We start from the raw sequence: 21,704 nt of genomic DNA, 5'->3' as shown, positions 1-21,704 counted from the left end.
AATATTTTTTTATTTTTAATTCATTTTTTTTTTTTACAATTTTTTTTAAATTTTTACATACAGTGGTCAGAGCAATACAGTGCTACCATAGTATACCCTCCAAACTGGTACAACGCTGACTGTGGAAAGGAAGGGAAGAAAATTGTTTCATCTATGGCTTGCCTAAGCAATAATTGTCATTGTGAAGTCTCCATCACACCTGGTAACTACAAACCAACTGGTGTCCATGGTAGGAAGATCACATAAAATAATGAAGTAAATATATACATATAACCATTCTGCATTGAATTCTTCTTAAATTTTTACTTATGGAATTTTAATACACATTAAACTTATACTTATGGAATCATGCGTACATAATAAACATCTTTGCTTTGGCCTTTCTGGTACACAATGCCTCTTTTTAGTAGTATATTTATGGATTCTTTGAACAAGCTGCGAATTTCTCTGGAACTGGAACTAACATTTGAGTCACTCTGAAAAAAAAAACAAACATAACATGTCACTGATAGAAAGACACTTAAAGAGTTTATAGTACAGCAATGCAGTGATGATGTACAAAGTTCATGCAATCCACAGTAACCAATCACATTTCAGCTTTCTTTGTGAGCCGTAATCAGGACATTGGAAGATGACTGGCTGCTATGGATACCCAGCATTACAATTATCCAAGCGCAGTGACTCCATTTTCAAAGAGAAGTATGGTCAAAGCTTTTTTGGCCATACTTCTCTCCTGTGACCCAGAATCAGCTGACAGCTATAAAGAGGATGTCAGCTGACGTCAAAGAGCTGCTCCAGGCTCAGGAAGAATCCTTGCCATATTGTCGGGATCCACTCAGATTCCTGATCGGCAGCTGGCTCAGCTTCTTTAGCGCACCATTGAGAGCAGGAACCAGCTTCTCCTGAACCCTCCCCTGCCTGGCACTCCAGTGAGTGCTGGAAGGGCAAAGCGGAGAGCGGTGACTGAAGTCACTATTCTCTGTTCTGAGCGGACTGAGTGATCAGCAGTCATGTGATCACTGAGTTCCCGGGCTTAGAACCGGTGGGGGACAGCTGCAACATCAGACCGGTGCTGCAGCATCAAGAGGAGTATGTATGTTGCTTTTTTCTTTTTTTTAAACATTTTTACCTTTACATGAGGCACTATTCCTCCCACTGACAACAATGTTGGGGCACTATTCCTTCAAAACATGCCGAAGATGAGGCACTATTCCTCACACACACTAACAATGGGGCACTTTAAAAAAACAAAAAAACAACCTATTCCTTTTAATGTCTTTATATGGGGTTTAAACCCATTGGGGTCTTTGCTTTGTCTCAAAATCCAGTGGGGTGATCTACCCCCTTACATGGAACAGCTGTCACAAAGGTTGAATACCGAGCAGGGTACCTTCATTATTTAGTGAGTCATTGACTCAAAACAGGTAAATAGTGAGGAAAGTCTGTACAGATGACCTGCATGCTTGATGCAGATCAGTGACTACTTCAAGAAGTAAGGATAATGTTAAACATGAAGTTTAATCTTCTAAAATTTGGCCTTTCTGGTTCCTCTTTACCCCATTACTCAACATACTAATGACATTTTTAAATAAAACTTTTCCTTTTTTTTATTTTAGACACAATGATATCATCATTGCATCTCTGTATTTATGTATGCAATGCAGGCATTCCATGGCTAGTGGGAAGGACTGGTGAGGTGCTGTACATGCGGCACTATTCCTGCTACTGATATCAGTGATGAGGCAGAATTCCTTCCACTGACACCAACAGTGGGACATATATCATCCCACGCACACTAATGATAGGGAATAATTCCTCATACAAATATAAATGATGGAACGCTATTCCTCCCACTGACACCAATAGGGCACTATTCCTCCCACTAATACCAACAATGGGGCACTATTCCTTCCACTGATACCAAATATGGGGCACTTTTCCTCCCACTGACACCAATGATGGGGCACTATTCCTCCCACTAACACCAATGGTGGGGAACTGTTCCTTCCACTGATGCCAAAGATTAGGCACTATTCCTCTCACTGACGCCAACAACAGGGCACTATTCCCCCCCTGACACAAGCAACAGGGCACTATTCCTCCCACTGACACCAACAATGGGGCACTATTCCTTCCACTGACACCAAATATGGGGCACTATTTCTCCCACTGACACCAATGGTGGGGCACCATTCCTTCAACTGATGTCAAAGACGAGGCACTATTCCTGACAAAGACACCAACGAGGGGGCACTGTTCCCCCCCCCCCCCGACTGACACCAATGATGGGGCACTATTCCTCCCACTGTCACCGACAATAGGGTCCTATTCCTCCCATTTTCACCAACAATGGGGCACTATTCCTCCCACTGACACCAATGAAGGGGCACTATTCCTTTCACTGATACCAAATATGGGGCACTATCCCTCTTACTGACACCAATGGTGGGGCACTGTTTCTTTCACTGACACCAACGATGAGGCACTTTTCCTTTCACTGATACCAAAGTTACAGCACTATTCTTAAACTGACATTAACGAAGAGGGGATCATTTCCTCCCACTGACACCAACAATAAGGGGGTCTATTCCCCTCACTTACATCAATGATGGGAAGCTTTTTCTGCCATGAATACCAATAATGGGGCACTAGTCCTCCTCCTGCTGTTCACATGAGCTATGTCATTTTTTTTACTTCCACTGACCCCCAAGCCAGAGGCCTTGCTTACTCTCAATGGCCTCAGGCCAGTAAATTGGCCCTTTGTGTAGAAAGCCTGGAGACCCCTGAACTAAGGGTATATTTAATAAAAGTGCCTGGGCTATGATCAAGTCAATATATTACAATCCTGATCCAAGACAACTAAGATTGGTTTCATTTAAAGAAAAGGCTGCTAAATAAAAAAGAATGCAGGAACATTACTTCCTCTTTGAGTATAAACAGAAAGCAGGAGAATGAATGATGTCAAGTCTAGAATAGAACCCTACAACAGCAATAAGAGAGACCTGAAGAATCATGTACACACCTCTGTGCTGTAATGTGGATTTGTAGCTGCTGTCAGTAAGGAGGGCACACTTTCCAGTTCTGGTAGGTAAAAGTTGTAAATCGTGTTCTCTTTCACAAAATTCATAATTTTTTCACTGAGCAGTGAGATAAGACTGGACCTCTGTAACACGGCTTGATTCCTGTTGAAAATAAATGTTGATAATTGTTGCAACTATATCTGTCCCTGTTTCTGTATGGGAGCCAAAGCATCACAGACATCTTATGTATTATTATTATTATTATTATTATCAGTGGCGGCTGGTGCTCAAATTTTTTTTTGGGGGGGGGGGGGGGCGCAAACAGAAAAATGTAATAGGCGTTGCTTCGCGGCAAAAAAACGTGGTAAAAAATTGCGTGATTTTGAAGTCACACAAGTGTGAAAGGGGCCTTCAGAAATCAAGGTACAGTGCCTTGAAAAAGTATTCATAGTCACCCCTTGAAATAATCCACATTTTGTCATGTTAACTTACAACCAAAAACGTAAATGTATTTTATGTGATAGACTGCCACATAATTGTGAAGTGGAAGGAAAATGATAAATGGCTGAAAATGATATTGTGGTAATATTTAACTTTATTAAGATTTCCATACATTAGAGGGTTCCACAATTAGTGAGTTAGCGCTGCACGTGTTTTTGTTTTTTTTTGTGGTGTGGGAACACCTAATAGTGCTTAGCATAAAGCCTTTTCCTGGCACTTTTTATTTTACCAGTAGTTTATTGTAAATAGTTGTGTGGTGATTACCTAATATACTAAAGATCGGCATGTGGCATTAATAAACATCAACAGATTTCAGTTATGCCCAACCAGGCCAGCCCCCCCATGGACAATGTGCCTGGTTGCTGAGTTCATCTCCTCATCCCTGCACTCACGCCCCCTATTGACCGGCCACCACTGATTATTATTCAGAATACGGTGTCCTGAATGCAAGGTTTAATTTTATATAAAAGTTAGGCTAGGTTCACACTGCTGCGATACAATTTAGATCCAATTTTCAGTGCGATTATGTAGTGCTACTTGGAAACAAATTTGATAAGGTTTGTTTATGCTATGGGACCACAATCACACTGAAATCACACCACAGTAGTACAGGAAACTTTTCCAAAAACGCTCTGCGTAGAGTAGCATTGATGTGAATGGGTACCATTGAAAACATTGTGATTTCCCTTGTCATGCGATTCTGTGTAACTCAAGCCACATCTGAAATCACACAAGTGTAAATCAGGCCTTAAAATTCCCTTAACTACAGAATAATGGAAAAAAAATACTGCATATGCATCTTTAAACATTATCTGTTCAATGTCAATTCCAAAGAGTTTTGCCCACGTTCTGTTTGTCACGTCCCCGTTGTGGGGAGATACACATTGCGACAAGCATCTTCATACCAGCAGACAAGGAGACAGGCAGATAAGGAAAAGGAAATTCACAGCCACATACACATACATGCTGCTTGTATGCTCAAAGATCTTTGTAAATATGGTTTACGATTACCTGTTCTGTATTTCAGCTTACAGCATGTTCATATAATTGGTTTATTTTCTTGTCTTTTACTGTATTGGATAGTTAGTTTATTTAATATCCTAAATCCCTATAGCATCAATATATTTTGTAGCTTTTTACATGCATTATGCCACTCACATAAGTCGCTGAAAACTGGGCCTTTCAATAGCCTTATCAACCATGCCTGGTTTCCAGGGACAGTCCCAATTTTAAGCAGAGTGTCCCCGTCTGTTTAGCGTTCCCGGAATCATCCCCATTTTAAGACTTTGCGTCTCTGATTTAAGAGCGACCTTATATTGTGCTCCTGCCAGCTCATAACTCTGCCCAAGCTGCTTTCCACAGCACAGTGGCCCACACCAAGCATTAGCTAGCCAATGACCACCAATATTATTGAAGGTGTTTAGAGCTTGCCACAAACCATTGACCACCATTGTTGGGGTGGGGGGGGGGGGTTATTATAGCTTGCCATTGACCACCAATGTTGGGGGGGGGGCTTTGAAAATGGAGACGTGATTTAATGATTATGGCTACAACTGTGGGAGTTTTATTGTGGGTATGGTTAAAATAGGTCTGGCCTGTAGGGTGTCTCTGTATTTCATTTGGAAAATCTGTTAACCTTACCTTACAATCTAATATCCTTGTCTGATGTACACTAGCACATGCGGTATACAGAATACAGCCAATTTGGCAGCAGTTTGTTGGAGGAAAGTAGAGCACTTGAAGGAAACCAATGCAAACATGAGTAGAACATATAAGCTAAATGCAGTCTTTGGAAACTGAAGCCAGGATCTCAGTGCTGTTGGGGCTATGAAGCCGTTATGCTTACAAGTACAAACGTTTTGTGTGTCTATGTTATCAGTAATTGATTCTAAAAGAATAACAAAAAAAAAAGCTAAGATATGCTAGAAATGTGCATGCCTTCTAGAAGTAGTTTGTTGCATGCTAAGACAAATAATGATATAACCAATTGATGTCAAGCCAAGTGTTAGAATAAAATGCATTAAATGTGTCTTTAAACATACAAGACATTCAGAAAACTTTCCCTCCATCCTGTCACAAAAAAAGCAAGCACTATATTTCTCTTGAAAAACTTTCCTAGTTCATCTACAGACCTAAATGGTAATAGTGGATTTTATCTCCACCTAGTGGCTGGTTAGCTTATAAACAAACGCTGGATCAAGTCCATCCATTACACATGTTCAAAATGAAATCCAAGTCTTTTTTTCACCAGAATTATGAATGATAATGTTGACATTTTTTGTGAAGAGGGCAAATCAATAATTTGAAATGATTCCTGCACATCTGAGACCTTTCAAATGAGAGCTTTAGGCCCATTTCACATGGGGCGGATCTGTTTGGAAGGATTCTGCTTGCTCAGCGGGGATTGCTACATTGATCCCCGCTGAGCAGGTGGATGACAGGTCTGTCTCCACTCAGTGTGCAGAGCCCAGCTTGTCAGAGTCCTGCTCTCCTCTATGGGGAGATCGGATAAAAATGGACAGCCTGTTTATTTTCATCCAATCCCATCCGACCTGGATCAGATGCTAGGCAGGTGTCAGCGGACACATGTCCACTGACATCCACCTCCCTATTGAGGTCAATGGGTGGCCCGATCGGGTTCGCCTGAAAAACGGACAGGTGAACCTGATCGGACCGATTGTGTAAAAGGGACCTTAGCCTTGGGGCTTGTTTACACTTGTTTCAAAATTTGACATTGCACAAGCTTTTTTAAAGAGCTCTGAATGCCAATCAAAGCACCTGTCACTAAAGAAAATGGTAAGCTTACAGTCCTGATTACACGTAGCCTTTGTTTTGCTTTAAAAAAAGTATCCTTTTCACTTTCTTGGTGTTTCAAAGTTTCTCCAAAGCCTCCATAGAAGTGACAAAAGTGACTAGCAGCACCTGCAGCTTTTAGTCAGCTTTAGCTTTGCTTGTTTTGGAGGTATTGCAGGTATGAGATATCCCAGAATGCACTGGGAAACCAACAAGCGAACTGGAAAGAGGTCATCAGCAGTCACTTCCGGTTCATATATGTGTATATACACAGTTTATGTGTTTTACAGTTTATGTTTATTTTAGAGTGTCAGGTGCAGACTTTACATCTGGTGTGCAACTGGCAGACGGCACACATGTTGTGCAACATGGGAATGCTATAGCTAGAGGTGAGCGGGGACCGGATCGAGAGGACTGAACAGCAGAAGATCCACAGAGCTGGGGGACAGGAGCAGGAGAAACTAGCAATGTCACGCTTGGTGTGGAGCTTGGGAGTAATGTAGCGGGACATGAGCAGGGAGGAGGATCGGCAAACGAGAGGATCAGCAGAGCTGGGGGTTACTACTGAGTGTGAGATTAGCAGAGCTTGGGGGTTACTACTGAGTAGAAGATCAGCAGAGCTGGAGGTTACTACTGAGTGTGAGATTAGCAGAGCTTGGGGATTACTACTGAGTGGGGGATCAGCAGAGCTGGGGGTTACTACTGAGTGGGAGATTAGCAAAGCTGTGGATACTACTGAGTGGGGCATCAGCAGAGCTGGGGGTTACTACTGAGTGGGAGATTAGCCAAGCTGTGGATACTACTGAGTGGGGGATCAGCAGAGCTGGAAATACTACTGAGCAGGTGATCTGCTGAACAAGGGTACTACAGAGCTGGGTTTCTACTGGGCCCCTTTAAAACAAATAGAAGATCAACACACACACACACACACACACAGGGCATTTGCCAAGCTTAATTAAAGCTTCAAAAAAAGCATCAATAAAGCATCAAAAAAGCAGTAGGTGCTTTAACGTGTCTTGAAGTCAAAGCAAGTGTAAATGAGCCCTATATGCTACATTTATACATTAGTGTAGATGCAGCCAAGGGCAGTAGATTCTTTCAAATGCTGCATGCACATACTGTGTGTAAACAGCTTCAGCTGTCAGCAGTGGCAGTCGGATTTGCACTCTGCACAGATAAATGGCTGGCACCACCGATCTTCACATGTAACCGCTCATCGGATCAGTTACATGTGAATAGACCCTCCAGTCATCCCTGAGCGCAGCCAGTGTGCATCCCAGGTTGGTGTTTTTGCAGAGCTTTGGCTGTACACAAACTGTCGACATTTAGCTGCTTTGGAATGCAGAAAACTATCAGTGGCTAAACTGCCTTGCGAATGTAGCTTTAAAGGACTGCTGGGAAAGTTTATAACCTCCTTGTATATGTTGGATGTGAAGTCAGCAGCTCTAGCGGACTCAGAGCTGTGGCTCAAATGATACTCTATAGCAGGGATCTCCAAACTATGGCCCTCCAGGTGTTCAGAAACTACAATTCCCATCATGCCTAGTCATGTCTGTGAATGTCAGAGTTTTACAATGCCTCATGGGATGTGTAGTTCTGCAACAGCTGGAGGGCCATAGTTTGGAGATCCCTGCTCTATAGTGTTCTCTTTTGCCGCCTCCTTTCTGGCAGCTGCATAAAAGGTTATGCAATGAAGGGAAGAAAAATATAGAGGGGCTGGGCCAGCACATATAGTAATTAGACACTCCCTGAAGAAGAGAGGGCTATGACATGGCAGGAGTGAGGGGGGTGTTTTAGGGCAGTGGTCCTCAACTCCGGTCCTCGGGCCCACTAACAGGCCAAGTTTGCAAGATAACTAAATTACATCTCAGGTGATCTCATATGCTGCTCAGTGATTGCAGTACTCTAGTCTGCATCTCCCCAAGGTAATACTTAAAATCTGGCCTGTTAGTGGGCCCTGAGGACCGGAGTTGAGGACCATTGTTTTAGGGAACTGACTGGTCAAATTTCCTGGCAAGTTCAGAGACACATTGCAAGTTAATAAGACATAATTTATACAGAAGGAAAATGCTGCAAGAAAGCATTTCAAATACTTGATTTTCCATGCTTTTACCTGTAATTTTTTTTAAAGCTGTCAACAAAGTCTAAAGCTTGAACGGTTCAGGGCTGCAAGTCTCATTCCTCCAAGAAGATAGTATATGGAAAATGAACTAGCTGACCTCTAGCTAACTTCTTTTTCTGAAATGCTAGTTCCCTGGGGGGGTCATGCGGTTCTATTATCCTCTGAGTCACTGACCTGGAACAAGTATACAGATAAGATATCCTGACTTCATGAACATGCATGTCACGAGTCACTAACTCAAACTACTAAAGCCAATCACATCCAGGAAATGAATATTCTTAGAGGAAGTCAGCAATGTCGGCTTTTATATTTCTTTCAGCACCGGCTCCCCTGAAAGATTGGGATTGTGTATTGCAACAATCAGGAGCACCATTGCATTTACTGCAGTTGAGCTTAATAGACGGTCCCCCATCCTTGTATACAGCCATCACTGAGGCCACATGGACCTTATCCTCTCTACTACACTTTATTAGACCATACAGATAAAAGACAAGGAAATAATATGTTTGTCCTTTCTATTTTCTCTGCTCCCTTTTTATTTTCCTTTTCCTGTTTCCTCCTAGTCAGCCTTAAGTTAGAATTGAAGGTTCACATTTCAAGAATAATGAAAAAAAAAAAAAAAAAGTATCCATATCAGTGGATATGTGGGTTGAAGCAGTAAAGTATCTAAGCCCTTAAAGCTGAAGTTTTCTTCTGCTCATCTTAACAACATTTCTAAAAAAAAAAACCTTGTTACATACAGTACCTTATTTTTAAGTGAAATTGCTGCTGAGTATCTGTGCTTCTCTATGCAATGCTGGCAGATTATGGGTGGTGGGAGGGGCCAGCAGGGTGCTGTACATAGCTTTCTGGAAACATCACCGCTCCCTACCTAAGTACTCCTCTCAACAGCTCTCCACCCTGATGCATGCAGTGGGCTGGATCTTTGGAGAAGTTATGAGAATTTTAAAATTCCTAAAGGGGTGGGTGTCAGTCTGGAGAAGTGGGCGTTCCTAGGCAGACTACATTAACATACAGATTATCCTGGGGTACCACCTCCATGATCAAAGGAACAGAAATTCAGTTAACGAAAAGGGTGGTGCAGGGGCAGGAAAGCTGGGGAGGAATACTAGATTATGCTGGCTGTCCTTCATCCAGGAAATGAGGCAGGCTCTGACTTGTTGCAGCATGACGCACACTGTAAAGATGCTCACAGCGTGCACTGAAACTAGTCTCTGTACAGGAAAGGAGCCTGTACAACTCTAATACTGAAGGTACTAAAGGAATTAGGAGAGAGGAATTATTATAAAGAGCTTCTGAAGATGCCCAGTGGGAGGGGCGAAACGCGTTAAGTGGGGAGTGGGGACGATACAGTGACATCAGATCTGGCAGTTGGAACTGTCACAAGTGAGCCTGTAGTTTTGTTTGTATACTCTTACCTCCTTGCTGCAGTGCTTCTATCTTGCTTCTTTTCACATGTGGTATTTGGCTTCTCTGTTCACCTATGGTCGTCGCCTGCTCCACTGTGGGTTATATCCTTTTCCTTTCTATTACTTCCTGGGTCACCTATCCATTTGCTTCCCTATATATATATATATATATATATATATATATATATACACACACGTGCTCAGTGCAGTGCTCCTTGCCTGAGCAACTTCACTGTTCTCTAGCTCCCATCTGTATACCCCTAGGCTTCTGTATCTGATTTACTGTGTACCGACCCTGGCTTCATTTTTCGTATGTGTTTGTTTACTGCCTATCCTGACCTCGGCTTGTCTCTTGGATATCCTTTAGTCTGCTACTTCAGCTGGGCCTACCTGGGGGCCACGACCTGGTTCCATCTTGCTGCAAATCCATCCCCACCATCAGGGGCCCTGGTGAAGAAGCAGGCTGGGGTTTAGACTCCGCGCCCTGGGGAATCCTGAGCTGGGGATCTACAAGGGCTCACTACCACAGACCTGCTGACAGGAACACACGCTGAAGCGGCAATCATGACCTTTACACATGCTTGGAATTGTTTTTAACTCTGTAAGTGTACTTGCTTTTTAACCACTTTAAGACCGGAAGATTTTACCCCATTCCTGACCAGGCTCTATTTTGCGATTCAGCACTGCGTTACTTTAACGGACAATTGCGCGGTCGTGCGATGCTGAACCCAAATTAAATTTATGTTCTCCCCCCCCCCCAAATAGAGCTTTCTTTTGGTGGTATTTGATCACCTGTGCAATTTTTAATTTTTGAAAAAAGCGACAATTTTGAAAAAAAACCCCAATATTTTTCACATTCTGATATATAACATTCCCCCCAAAAAATTTACAAATCAAAATTTTTTAACATTTTAGGCCAATTTGTTTTCTGCTACATATTTTTGGTAAAAAAAAAAAAATCACAATAAGCGTATTTTGATTGGTTTGCGCAAAAGTTATCACCTTTACTAACTACAGGAAAGATTTGTCATTTCTATGGTTTATTTATTTATTTTTTTTACTAGTAATGGCGGCGATCTGCGATTTTTTTGCGGGACTGCGACATTGCGACGGACAGATCTGACCCCTAACTGACATTTTTGACACTTTTGGGGGCACCAGTGACATTACTACAGTAATCAGTGCTATAAATATGCACTGTTACTGTAATAATGACACTGGCAGGGAAGGGGTTAACACTGTTGGTGATCAAGGGGTTAAATGTGTGCCTCATGCTTACTGACGTGTGTGGGGGGAGGGGGGTTGGGTGACACAGACAGAGATCGCAGGTTCAGCTATGCTGAATCCTGTGATCTGTCCCTGCCTGTCACATAGGAGATCCGCCCGCTTTGTTTACACAAGTGGGCGGATTTCCTCGCTCTTTTTCCTACGATCGGGGAAGAGCGGCGGTGATCACCGCCTCTCCTCCCCTGGCCCGACTCCTGCTGTGTCTCAATACAGTGGGAGCGAGCCTCCGGCGGCGCCGCCAAGAGAGGGAGGAATACAGCGACGTAGGTCTACGTCGCTGGACCCAGCCGAGCCGCTCTGCTGCAGTAGCAGCAACGTGAGCGGTTGGCTAGTGGTTAAACTTCTAAATAAATGAAACAGTATCACACTATGGAAATCTTTCTCTCATTGATTTCTATTCCACAACCTTGCTGAGAGCCCCATTATCGAAAGAGAGAGAGGAGTCATCTACACGCTTTGTATATCAAAATAGTGCAGCGCTAAAAACAACTAAACTAATAAATATGTCACATTAGTCATGGGTGCAGTAAAGTAAAACAAGACCAAAAAAAAAAAGGAAAGTCCATAGGAGTTATGAGTCCCAAAGATGGATCTTAGATGGAAAGTAATAATCCAAAAGGAGGTTAGGTCCCAAGGTATGATGAGCAGGAGGAAGACACCCGTGGTAGGTAAATAAGAGATGGCTTCTTACCAGAGGGAGTGGGCCCCCAACTTAATGGACAGGCCACAAAGGCTATGGAAAAAAAAAACACTCCGGATAAACTCTTTCCTCCACATGCATAGGGATATGGACCGCTAGTAACCATTCTTGACATTCCAAGGTACAACACACTGTCGCAGTAAAGCTCATATACAGCTCCGGTATAAAGTGTTAACCATTGCAACTTTGTATCTCTGCACAGCTGCTAAGAGCCCGGGCAAAGGAGAAGCAGGGTCATGACTCAATATTAAAATAAAACCTACAGACTAATGCTGGCCATACACGTAGAGATTTTTGGATGAGAATATTCGTAGAACATTCGTACAACAATTCTTTGAACATTCGTTGAATAGATGAATGTCGTTCGAAAATTGTCTTTTGCTTTTAACATTTAATTTTAAAATGAATGTAATTTCTGAACGATAACCACATACACTGCCCGAAAATTCGTTGATCGAGAAAAGTTTTCCCTTCTGCCCCTACGAATTTTCCCGTCGCTGCAGTCAAAAAGGGAAATCGGTTTAACCCCACTAACGATTAGAAAATCAAACGAATTTTCTTGAAACGAAAATTTCCAGATGAAAATCTATGTGTGTATGGCCAGCCTTAGACTAGGATGCCATTAAACTTCATGTGCCCCAATACTTTTGGTAATATTGTGTGTGTGTGTGTATATATATATTTATATAGAAATTGATATATGAACACACACACACACACACACACACAACACACATACACTGAGGATCCAAGAGCAACAGCTGTACTTTCCCAGCTAGGGATCTCTTGTTTGCAGAACAAGCTGATCTGATGGGGAATTCCTCACCCAGTCTGCTATAAATTCCTGGAACTGCCTGTTTTTTAAATAAATATTGAACAATTGTAGCTGTTATGCTTCCTGGAAGCTTTTTAAAATTCGAATTTCCTTATAATTTAGAAAGTATATGACTTACGTTTGCTCCTGGGATTGATCTATCACGTCTTCAGGAAGAATAAGAGGTTTGTCATAGACATGTTTATAGAGGTAAGGCAGTTCAAGCATCCTCATAATCTGCATGTCAAGCGTGGGATCATCCACTTTATCTAAGGCAAAAAATGAGTTAATTACCCAAAGTTACTCTAGTATGTAAACAAATAAAAACATTTTTTTGAGTTAGTCCTGGCTGACACTGGTGCGATTTGTCATGCGATCTGACAGTTCAAAATCACATGACAAGTTGCACCCCAGCAATGGAACTGTTCAAATTGTTGTGACTTTGAAAAAAGTTCCCACACTAATTTTTTGGGATTTCATTGCGACTTGCATAGACTTCTGTTAAATGAAGTCGCAAACCACTATGAAATTTAGAGGTGTAAAATTGCACTGATGCGTATCTTTGGAATTTCGATGAAGTAGCGTGATTTCAAAGCCGGTGTTGTGAACCAGGGATTATACACACTGCTGGTATCACATTTAAAGGCATAGCGCACTGTGGATTAAATTCAAACTGTGCAGCTTTAAACAAATTTGAATAATGCTCTTGCTGTAGGTGTAGGCCATGTACGTACCACCTGAAGCCTGACTGAAAAACTCCTAGAGGTTCCATCATTCCATCCTTCCTTTTTCCTAGGATATTGTTAAAAGACTCCCAGCTCTTACTGCTCCCCTTCCCCCATCACAGAAAATGCTGAGCTCAGAGCTACTGCATCAGGGGAGAGAAAGTGCATGTGAGGGAGTTTGATCCTGACAAAGAGCTCTTCGCCCCTCTGATGGTGGAAGTGAAGTAGTGAGTCTCTTAGCATCATCCTAGCAGCAAGATAGGACAGGATGATGCAATCTCTGGGAGTTTTTCTTTCAGGCTTCGGGGGATACGTAAAAGGTCTACACTTATTGCAAAGGCATTATTAAGCTTTGGTCAAAGCTGCACAATATGTTCTTATCTACAGGCACTACTTATCTGCACAAGCAGTTTTTTTATAAAAAATTGAGCTATGCCTTTAACCACTTGCCGACCGCCTCAAGTACATATACTGCGGCGGTCAGCCCCTCACAGGCAAAGTGATGTATATATATGTCACTAGCCTGTGAGGCTCTGGGGAGCGAGCGCGCGCAGCCGGAGGCGCGCTCCCGCGCAGTCACGGACCCCCCCGCGCGTGTGACCGGCAGACCCCGGTCACTCGGCGATCGTCGGTGGAGAAGGAGAAAGGCAGGCGGCTAGTGTAAACAAGCTGCCTGTCATTCTCCCCTGTGTAGAAACAGTGATCATACGGTTCTACTATGTAGGACCATTGATCACTGTTCCTACAGCTCAAGCCACAGCCAATCACAGTTAGAATCACGCCCCTAGGGACACACACAGCCCCTCCCTCTCAAATAAAGTTAACCCCTTCACTGCCAGTGTAATTTTACAGTAACAGTGCATATGTATAGCACTGATTACTGTAGAAATGTCACTGGTAACCCCAAAAGTGTCAAAAATGTCAGTCAAGGGTCCGATCTGTCCGCCACAATGTCGCAGTACCGCAAAAAATAAATAAATCGCAGATCGCCGCCATTACGCGTTAAAAAAAAAAACAACAAAAATTACAAAAATCTTTCCCTTTGTTAGTAAACGTGATAACTTTTGCGCAAACCAATCAAAATACGCTTTTTGCGATTTTTTTTACCAAACATATGTAGCATAAAACAAATTGGCAGAAAATGTTAAAAAATTTAGATTTTTACATTTTTTGGGGGGGAATTTCATATAAAAAAAATGTGAAAAATATTGTTATTTTTGCAAAATTGTCGCTCTTTTTTTGTTTATAGCGCATGATCAAAAAAAAAAAAATCGCACAGGTGATCAAATACCACCAAAAGAAAGCTCTGTTTGTGGGAAAAAAAGGACGTCAAATTCGTTTAGGTACAACGTCGCACGCCCGCGCAATTGTCCGTTAAAGTCACGCAGTGCTGAATTGCAAAATACCCCCTGGTCAGGAAGGGGGTAAAATATTCCGGGACATAAGTGGTTAAGCTGGCCAGAAACTTTCTTTTTTTTTTACTTTCTTAAACAGTTTAGATAGACAAATTTCCCCTGCCAGCTATTGTATTCAGACAGCTTGTCCAGTGTTTATCAGAATACAAAATGGTGACTTCATCTGAATAAATTTAGGTGCTAACCGGCTGACAATTATTTACCCAGCTCCTTAAACAATTGACTTTTGTCAAGCTGGATGATGCCGACAGGGGCGTCCACGGCTCAGCATGAATCAGCCAAAACCTGAGCTGTGTATGGTCCTTGTGTAAATTAAAGTATAACTAAAGGCAAAACATATTTATTTTAGTTTTGGATAGAGTGGAGAGGGATTAAACACCTGTCAGGTTTTTATTGGTGTCCTTTCACACAGGCTTTCCGCCTGGCAGACTCCGTGTTGCTTAGCGGGGATTGATCCGCCGATCCCCGCTGGGTGACAGCTCCGTCTCCGCTTACTTTGCAGAGACAGACCTGTCAGATCCCCGCTATCCTCTATGGGAGAAATCGGATGAAAACTGACCTCTTGTCCATTTTCATCCGATCCTATCCGATCCTCCAGACTGATGGAAAAATAGGGTTTCCATCCGTCTGGATTTCACGGACCACATCGGATCGGATAGCAGCCGGTGTCAGTGGAGATGTCTCCGCTGACATCCGCTGCCCCATAGGGGTGCATGGAGCATCCGATCAGGTCTGCCTGAAAAACTGACAGACGGACTGGATCGGAAAGCCAGTGTGAAAGGGGCCTTGCTGTCTGTGCCTGTTCATAAAGATTTACCCTCTCTATTATTTGTTTTATCATTATCACCGAGAGTGAAAGTGAAATAAAATCCCAATGTTTGGGTTGTCACCAGAACAGGACTAGAGGGTAAATCTTCCAATGGTGACACTAGTTCTGGTTTGGAGGATTTTCCCTTACTTCCTGTTTTGGCAATGGGACGGGAAGTGACGGTAAATCTATCCAATGGGACACCGATGGTAAAAAAGAAACTGACTGGGGTTATAATCCTCCTTTACTCTATCCAAAATGAAAAACAGTTTAGCCTTTAGTTTTACTTTAGACACAAACTAAATAATATTGTGGTTCAAATAAAAAGACCAGCGTTCAGTGGAGTTACTACCAATAATAAGCATATTCACACTGTCATGTCTTTAAAAAAGCATATAGAAAATGGCGGATAGTTTAGCAGATGGGGAAGGTAGAGACCATGGTTAGAGTCATAAGGTTGTAGGGTCTGCGATCTGGCTACAGTGATGTTTTTCTTTTTGTTTTATTTTTTCAGCTGATTATATTCCAGCTAAAAGGATATAATGAAATGGATACCCACAGACTGAAAATGGCGGTACTGTGATGATCTCAGTGGGAATCTACAGAAAAAAAAATAAAAAGTATAACGTGCCCAGTGTGCTTTTCGACTGAATTTGGTGCCTTTTAGGTAATTATTCTCAGTGTGTGATAACTTTGATAATTATCATGCAAACATATGAAAAGCTTTCCTGCTATTTCCAATGGATGCCAGTCTCTCTAAAGGGATTATAAACCTCTGACATGATATAGACAAAGCATATCCCTCTATAATGTGTACTTGTCTCAATCCAGAGCACAAAGTGTCATTTCTTTCTGCTGCCTCCTGCCACTGCTATCTGCATGATTAAATAAAGAAATATCAGATCAGACTTATTGAATATTCATATTATATATTTCTTCCGTGATTTGCTTTTCATTTTAAACGTGGGATTTATTATTCACGTCTATTTTTTATATTAGCACTTTACACGCTTTTTATTATGTATTTATTTGTTTTGTGCTGATTTGATGCCCCTTTTTTGTTGATGCACTTTATGTTTATATGCCCTTTTAGATTTTTAATGCTTTAGCGCCGATCTGATATTTCTTTGATTATTGTTATATGTGGTGACACTACATTGATTGGCTGATATCGCCCTCTTACTTTTTTGTTTTTATTTGTTTATCGTTACTTAGCGCCGGTTCATACTGGCGCGACGCTACTTTCAGGGGCAACCTCCGAGGTCGCGGTGCGAGCAGCGCGCCACGACCTCGGAGCGGCCGCCACAGACTTCATAACATTGAAGTCTATGGCGGTCGCCTCCTGGTCGCCCCAAAGAAGCTCCGGACCCTTTTTCTAGGTCGGAGCGACTTGTGTCGCTCCTATTAGAACGGGTCCGTAGCTTCCCTATGGGAGGCGACCTGCGGCGACCTGTGAGGCGACCAGGTCGCCTCACAGGTCGCCCTAGTGTGAACCGGGGCTTAGAGTATGTGGAACTCTACTCTTCACCTGCTGATATTGGTAACGCATTGGTTTTACGGTTTATTATTTTACCTGCATGATTCATTTCTTCACTTTTTTACTAATATCAAGAAAAAAAAGTGACAGGGGAAAAATCTACAGCACACAGCCTGTGATTGACAAATCTATCACAACGTTTGACTTTGTATGAATTATGTATAATAAATATACATTATTTTAAATATATTTTTTTGCACACACAATCCCAACTTCTTTTGGTTTGAGGAACCAACACAATTTCGTTCTGTGATTGACAGCCTTAGCTCTGCTCCTGTGTGCTGTGTGAATGAGTGTGTGTCCCTTTCCTCCAATCAGCTCTCACTGAGCTCTGCAGTGTAACTTCAGCTTCCCACCCCCTGCTTTCTGAAAGCCCAGACAAGCTGTATAAATTCTGGACTTTGCATGGCTGTAGAGAAGAGAAGACTACAAATAAACAAGCACAACTTATGTAGGAGGACTTGTTTAATCTCTGTGTATCACCTGAGACCAGTCACTTCACTAAATATATGTACAACCATGTACAACAATGTTTACAACCACTTTAAAGTGGAACTCTATCAGTTTCTGGTTAACTATTACTGCTTGCTGGTTACCTTTACAGCCCATTCAGACTGATGCAACACGACTTTGTGGGGCGACCTGCACGGACTTCATATAATTGAAGTCAATGCAAGTCGCCTCCAGGTTGCCCCAAAGTAGTACAGGACCCTTTTTCTAAGTCGGAGCGACTTTTGTCGCTCCTATTAGAACGGGTCCTGTACTACTCAATGGCGAGCGACCGACCGCGACTTGTCAGGCGACCAAGTCGCCTGACAAGTCGCGCTAGTCTGAATGGACTCTTAGGCTTTATGTACACTAGCAGCTCCTAAACTTGAGTTTAGGAGCTTTTGGTGTTTTTGTTGCCAAAGCTCCTACTCAACTCCATAAAATCCTATGTGTCCATGTACATATAGGCTTTTACCAGAGAGTTTAGGAGCTGCTGTAGTTAGGTGAGGTTCAACCTCCCTAAATCCCTGTCTCCTGAATGCGGAATAATTGTGTTAAGAATAGGAACATTTTGATCCCCAAAAAAAAAAAACTCGAAATACAGCAAAGCCACTGCAAAATCATGGCGCAATTTTGACACGTTTTGCACTTTACTGCAGCAAATGATGGCCAAGTGTACAAAAAGCCTTACAGCTCCCTGCTATTGGACAGGCAATGCTGTTTCACTGTACAATGAGGAGGCAGAGGCAGGTGACATATGACACTGAACTGCTGAATCAGGAAGATGGATTGCTCAATCAGGAATTATGTGTGTCAGCCATCTGGTTTTGCAGTGTGGAAAATGTGTGTAAATCACAAAATTGGCTGCACAGAATTGAAAATCCTTTGGCAGATAAAGTACACATATATCTAATGTAACTGTGCATTTCGCCTATTTAGTTTGCCTGAAGCTTCCTGTTAAACTCACAAGACAGATGTATAGCAAAAGCCAAATAAGGCAATGAAATGCACGTGTGTGGGACGACACATGTCAAACTTGTGCCAGAAATGCCACCTGATACCCAACACAAACCATACAAGCATAAACAAACATCTCATTTCTAAAATGAAGTTCTCCTTACAGAAAATAGAAGCCACCACCTCTCTCTGCATTCTGAAAACTTTGATGTAGCCTCGGACACTGATAACATCGCCAATTTCCATCTTGGCCTTACTGCTTTCCTGTCTGTGCAGTTCATGCACTAGTCCATCTAGGTCATTAGCTCCCGGAGTACTTCTGGGAACATCTGCAAACACACAAGATCAAAGATTAAAGAATTTGCTGGAAGACTTTACTTTAATGATATAAAACAGATATGTGACCTGATTTCACCCTGGAATTAAAATGACACATTAACACGAGGGGCGATTCTCTAAAAATGGGGAAAAGAAAATGAACATGAAAGGTAGCAACCAAGTATGTTTAACCCTTTGTTCTATGGGAAAATTAAATCTCAACTGCAGGATAACATCTAAAAAAAAGGATAAACCACATTTAACGTATTACTATACCCACAAGAGTAAAACCTGTATATGCAGTAAAGCATGCTTGTTATACACACTGTGGAACCTAAGGGGTTAATCCTCCACAGTGTTTAAAAAAGCGGTTTGATCTTGTCTTCTTTGATCCTCCCCTTCCTCCACAGTCCCCAATCCATCTCCTGATAAAACAGAGCCTATGGAGTCACTCTGCACATGCTCAGTTTAGTTAGAGTTTTTTTTCTTCTTTTCTAGGGAGGGCGCATGTGATCGGCACAGGGCCAATCAGCACTGTCCAGACAGAGGGTCAGGAGTCCTGCAGCCTCATAGAATAGAGAAGGATGAAAACTCCTCCTACAAGCTTTAACCAGAGCTCCTTTGGACACTGATAAAAGTCACAAGATTGCTATATACTGCTGATGAGAAAAGGTATTTAGCAGTTTATATTTAGTAGAATATTTGCATTTCCATGTTTTATGTACTGAGGGAGACCAGATACAGGGTCCTGGGTTTAATAACACTTTAAGGGAACAATTGTACCTGCTAAAAGATTTGTATTTCTGTCCATCCAGTCCTGAGAGTTACACATCTCTGCCATATGGCACTGGGGTAGACCAGATATCTCTCTGCTACAAATCATTAACACTTACAGGTCACCTCTCCACCACCACCCTGTAACTGGACTGGGAAAGGAAATGAAGCAGACTGATGAGCTCACCTCTCACTCTGCTCTCTCCTCCTATCAGCACATTCTCTGTTAGCACACAAGCACTGCAACACAACTTACTCTTATGCCCCGTACACACGTGCAGATTATCTGAAGACTTTTGTCTGCAGACTTACCAAAACCATATAATATGAGGTCAAACCTAAACACTTTCAATTTGTATGCAATCCGGCAGGCCCTTGCACTACATAGAAAAGGTAAGTCTGCAGACAAAAGTCTTCAGATAATCTGCACGTGTGTACGGGGCATTACTCCTTACAGTCTGTGTTCTGCTGTACAAAGTGCACAAGAGGCTGATACAAAGTCAAATTCAGGCACTTACATTTTTTTTTCTACAAAACACATTTAATTATGTATTGGAGAACACAGAGCTGCATTTATTTGTTTCTTTTATATCTGTCTGGAGTTCAGCTTTAAATAGGAATTCTAATTGGTCACCAATGGCTTCACGTTTGTTCTCAGTTTCTTTCTAAAATGTAATTGCAGTTGGAAAGTAGGCATGATTGTACCTCTAAAAAGGTATTTCTTTTGGAAGATTTTCTATAAACATACAAGCTAAAATTCACTGCGACCCATTGAAATGTCTTGAAGTGCCGCTGTAAGTGCTCGATATCGTCACTCCGGTGATCCTCTACTTCAGTGGTTTCCAAACTAGGGCCCTTTGCTTGCCTTTATCTGGCCCTTGAGGCATTATTCCTGCCACTGACACCAACAATGGGGCACTATTCATTCCACTGACACCAACAATGGGGCACTTTTCATTCCACTGACACCAACAATGGGGCACTATTCATTCCACCGACACCAACAATGGGGCACTATTCATTCCACTGACACCAACAATGGGGCACTATTCATTCCACCGACACCAATAATGGGGCACTATTCATTCCACTGACACCAACAATGGGGCACTATTCATTCCACTGACACCAACAATGGGGCACTATTCATTCCACTGACACCGACAATGGGGCACTATTCATTCCACTGACACCAACAATGGGGCACTATTCATTCCACCGACACCGACAATGGGGCACTATTCATTCCACTGACACCAACAATGGGGCACTATTCATTCCACTGACACCAACAATGGGGCACTATTCATTCCACTGACACCAACAATGGGGCACTATTCATTCCACTGACACCAACAATGGGGCACTTTTCATTCCACTGACACCAACAATGGGGCACTATTCATTCCACTGACACCTACAATGGGGCATAATTCCTGTCACTGACACCAACAATGGGGCACTATTCATTCCACTGACACCAACAATGGGGCACTTTTCATTCCACTGACACCAACAATGGGGCACTTTTCATTCCACTGACACCGACAATGGGGAATAATTCCTGCCACTGACACCAACAATGGGGCACTATTCATTCCACTGACACTAACAATGGAGCACTATTCATTCCACTGACACTAATAATGGGGCACTATTCATTCCACTGACACCAACAATGGGGCACTATTCATTCCACTGACACCAACAATGGGGCACTATTCATTCCACTGACACCAACAATGGGGCACTTTTCATTCCACTGACACCAACAATGGGGCACTATTCATTCCACTGACACCTACAATGGGGCATAATTCCTGTCACTGACACCAACAATGGGGCACTATTCATTCCACTGACACCAACAATGGGGCACTTTTCATTCCACTGACACCAACAATGGGGCACTTTTCATTCCACTGACACCGACAATGGGGAATAATTCCTGCCACTGACACCAACAATGGGGCACTATTCATTCCACTGACACCAACAATGGGGCACTATTCATTCCACTGACACTAACAATGGA

The 21,704-nt window shown here is 42.4% G+C and overlaps 1 protein-coding gene across 1 annotated transcript in view; it reads right to left on the bottom strand.

Moving 5' to 3' along the window:
• Positions 1-21,704, bottom strand: part of STN1 (STN1 subunit of CST complex) — a 105,171-nt gene that overhangs the window by 12,664 nt on the left and 70,803 nt on the right. The window contains exons 5-8 of the mRNA XM_082266722.1: positions 18,742-18,906; positions 12,786-12,915; positions 3,023-3,182; positions 357-476 (exon numbers count right to left, since the gene is read on the bottom strand). Coding sequence (XP_082122848.1) covers positions 357-476; positions 3,023-3,182; positions 12,786-12,915; positions 18,742-18,906 — 575 coding nt within the window. The remainder of the gene's footprint in view (positions 1-356; positions 477-3,022; positions 3,183-12,785; positions 12,916-18,741; positions 18,907-21,704) is intronic.

The sequence above is a fragment of the Pelophylax lessonae genome (assembly GCF_965119305.1).
Source record: "Pelophylax lessonae genome assembly, chromosome: 9".
Classification (NCBI taxonomy): Eukaryota; Metazoa; Chordata; class Amphibia; order Anura; family Ranidae; genus Pelophylax; species Pelophylax lessonae.
The sequence above is the reverse complement of the archived record's forward strand: the minus strand, read 5'-3'. Positions and strand labels throughout refer to the sequence as shown.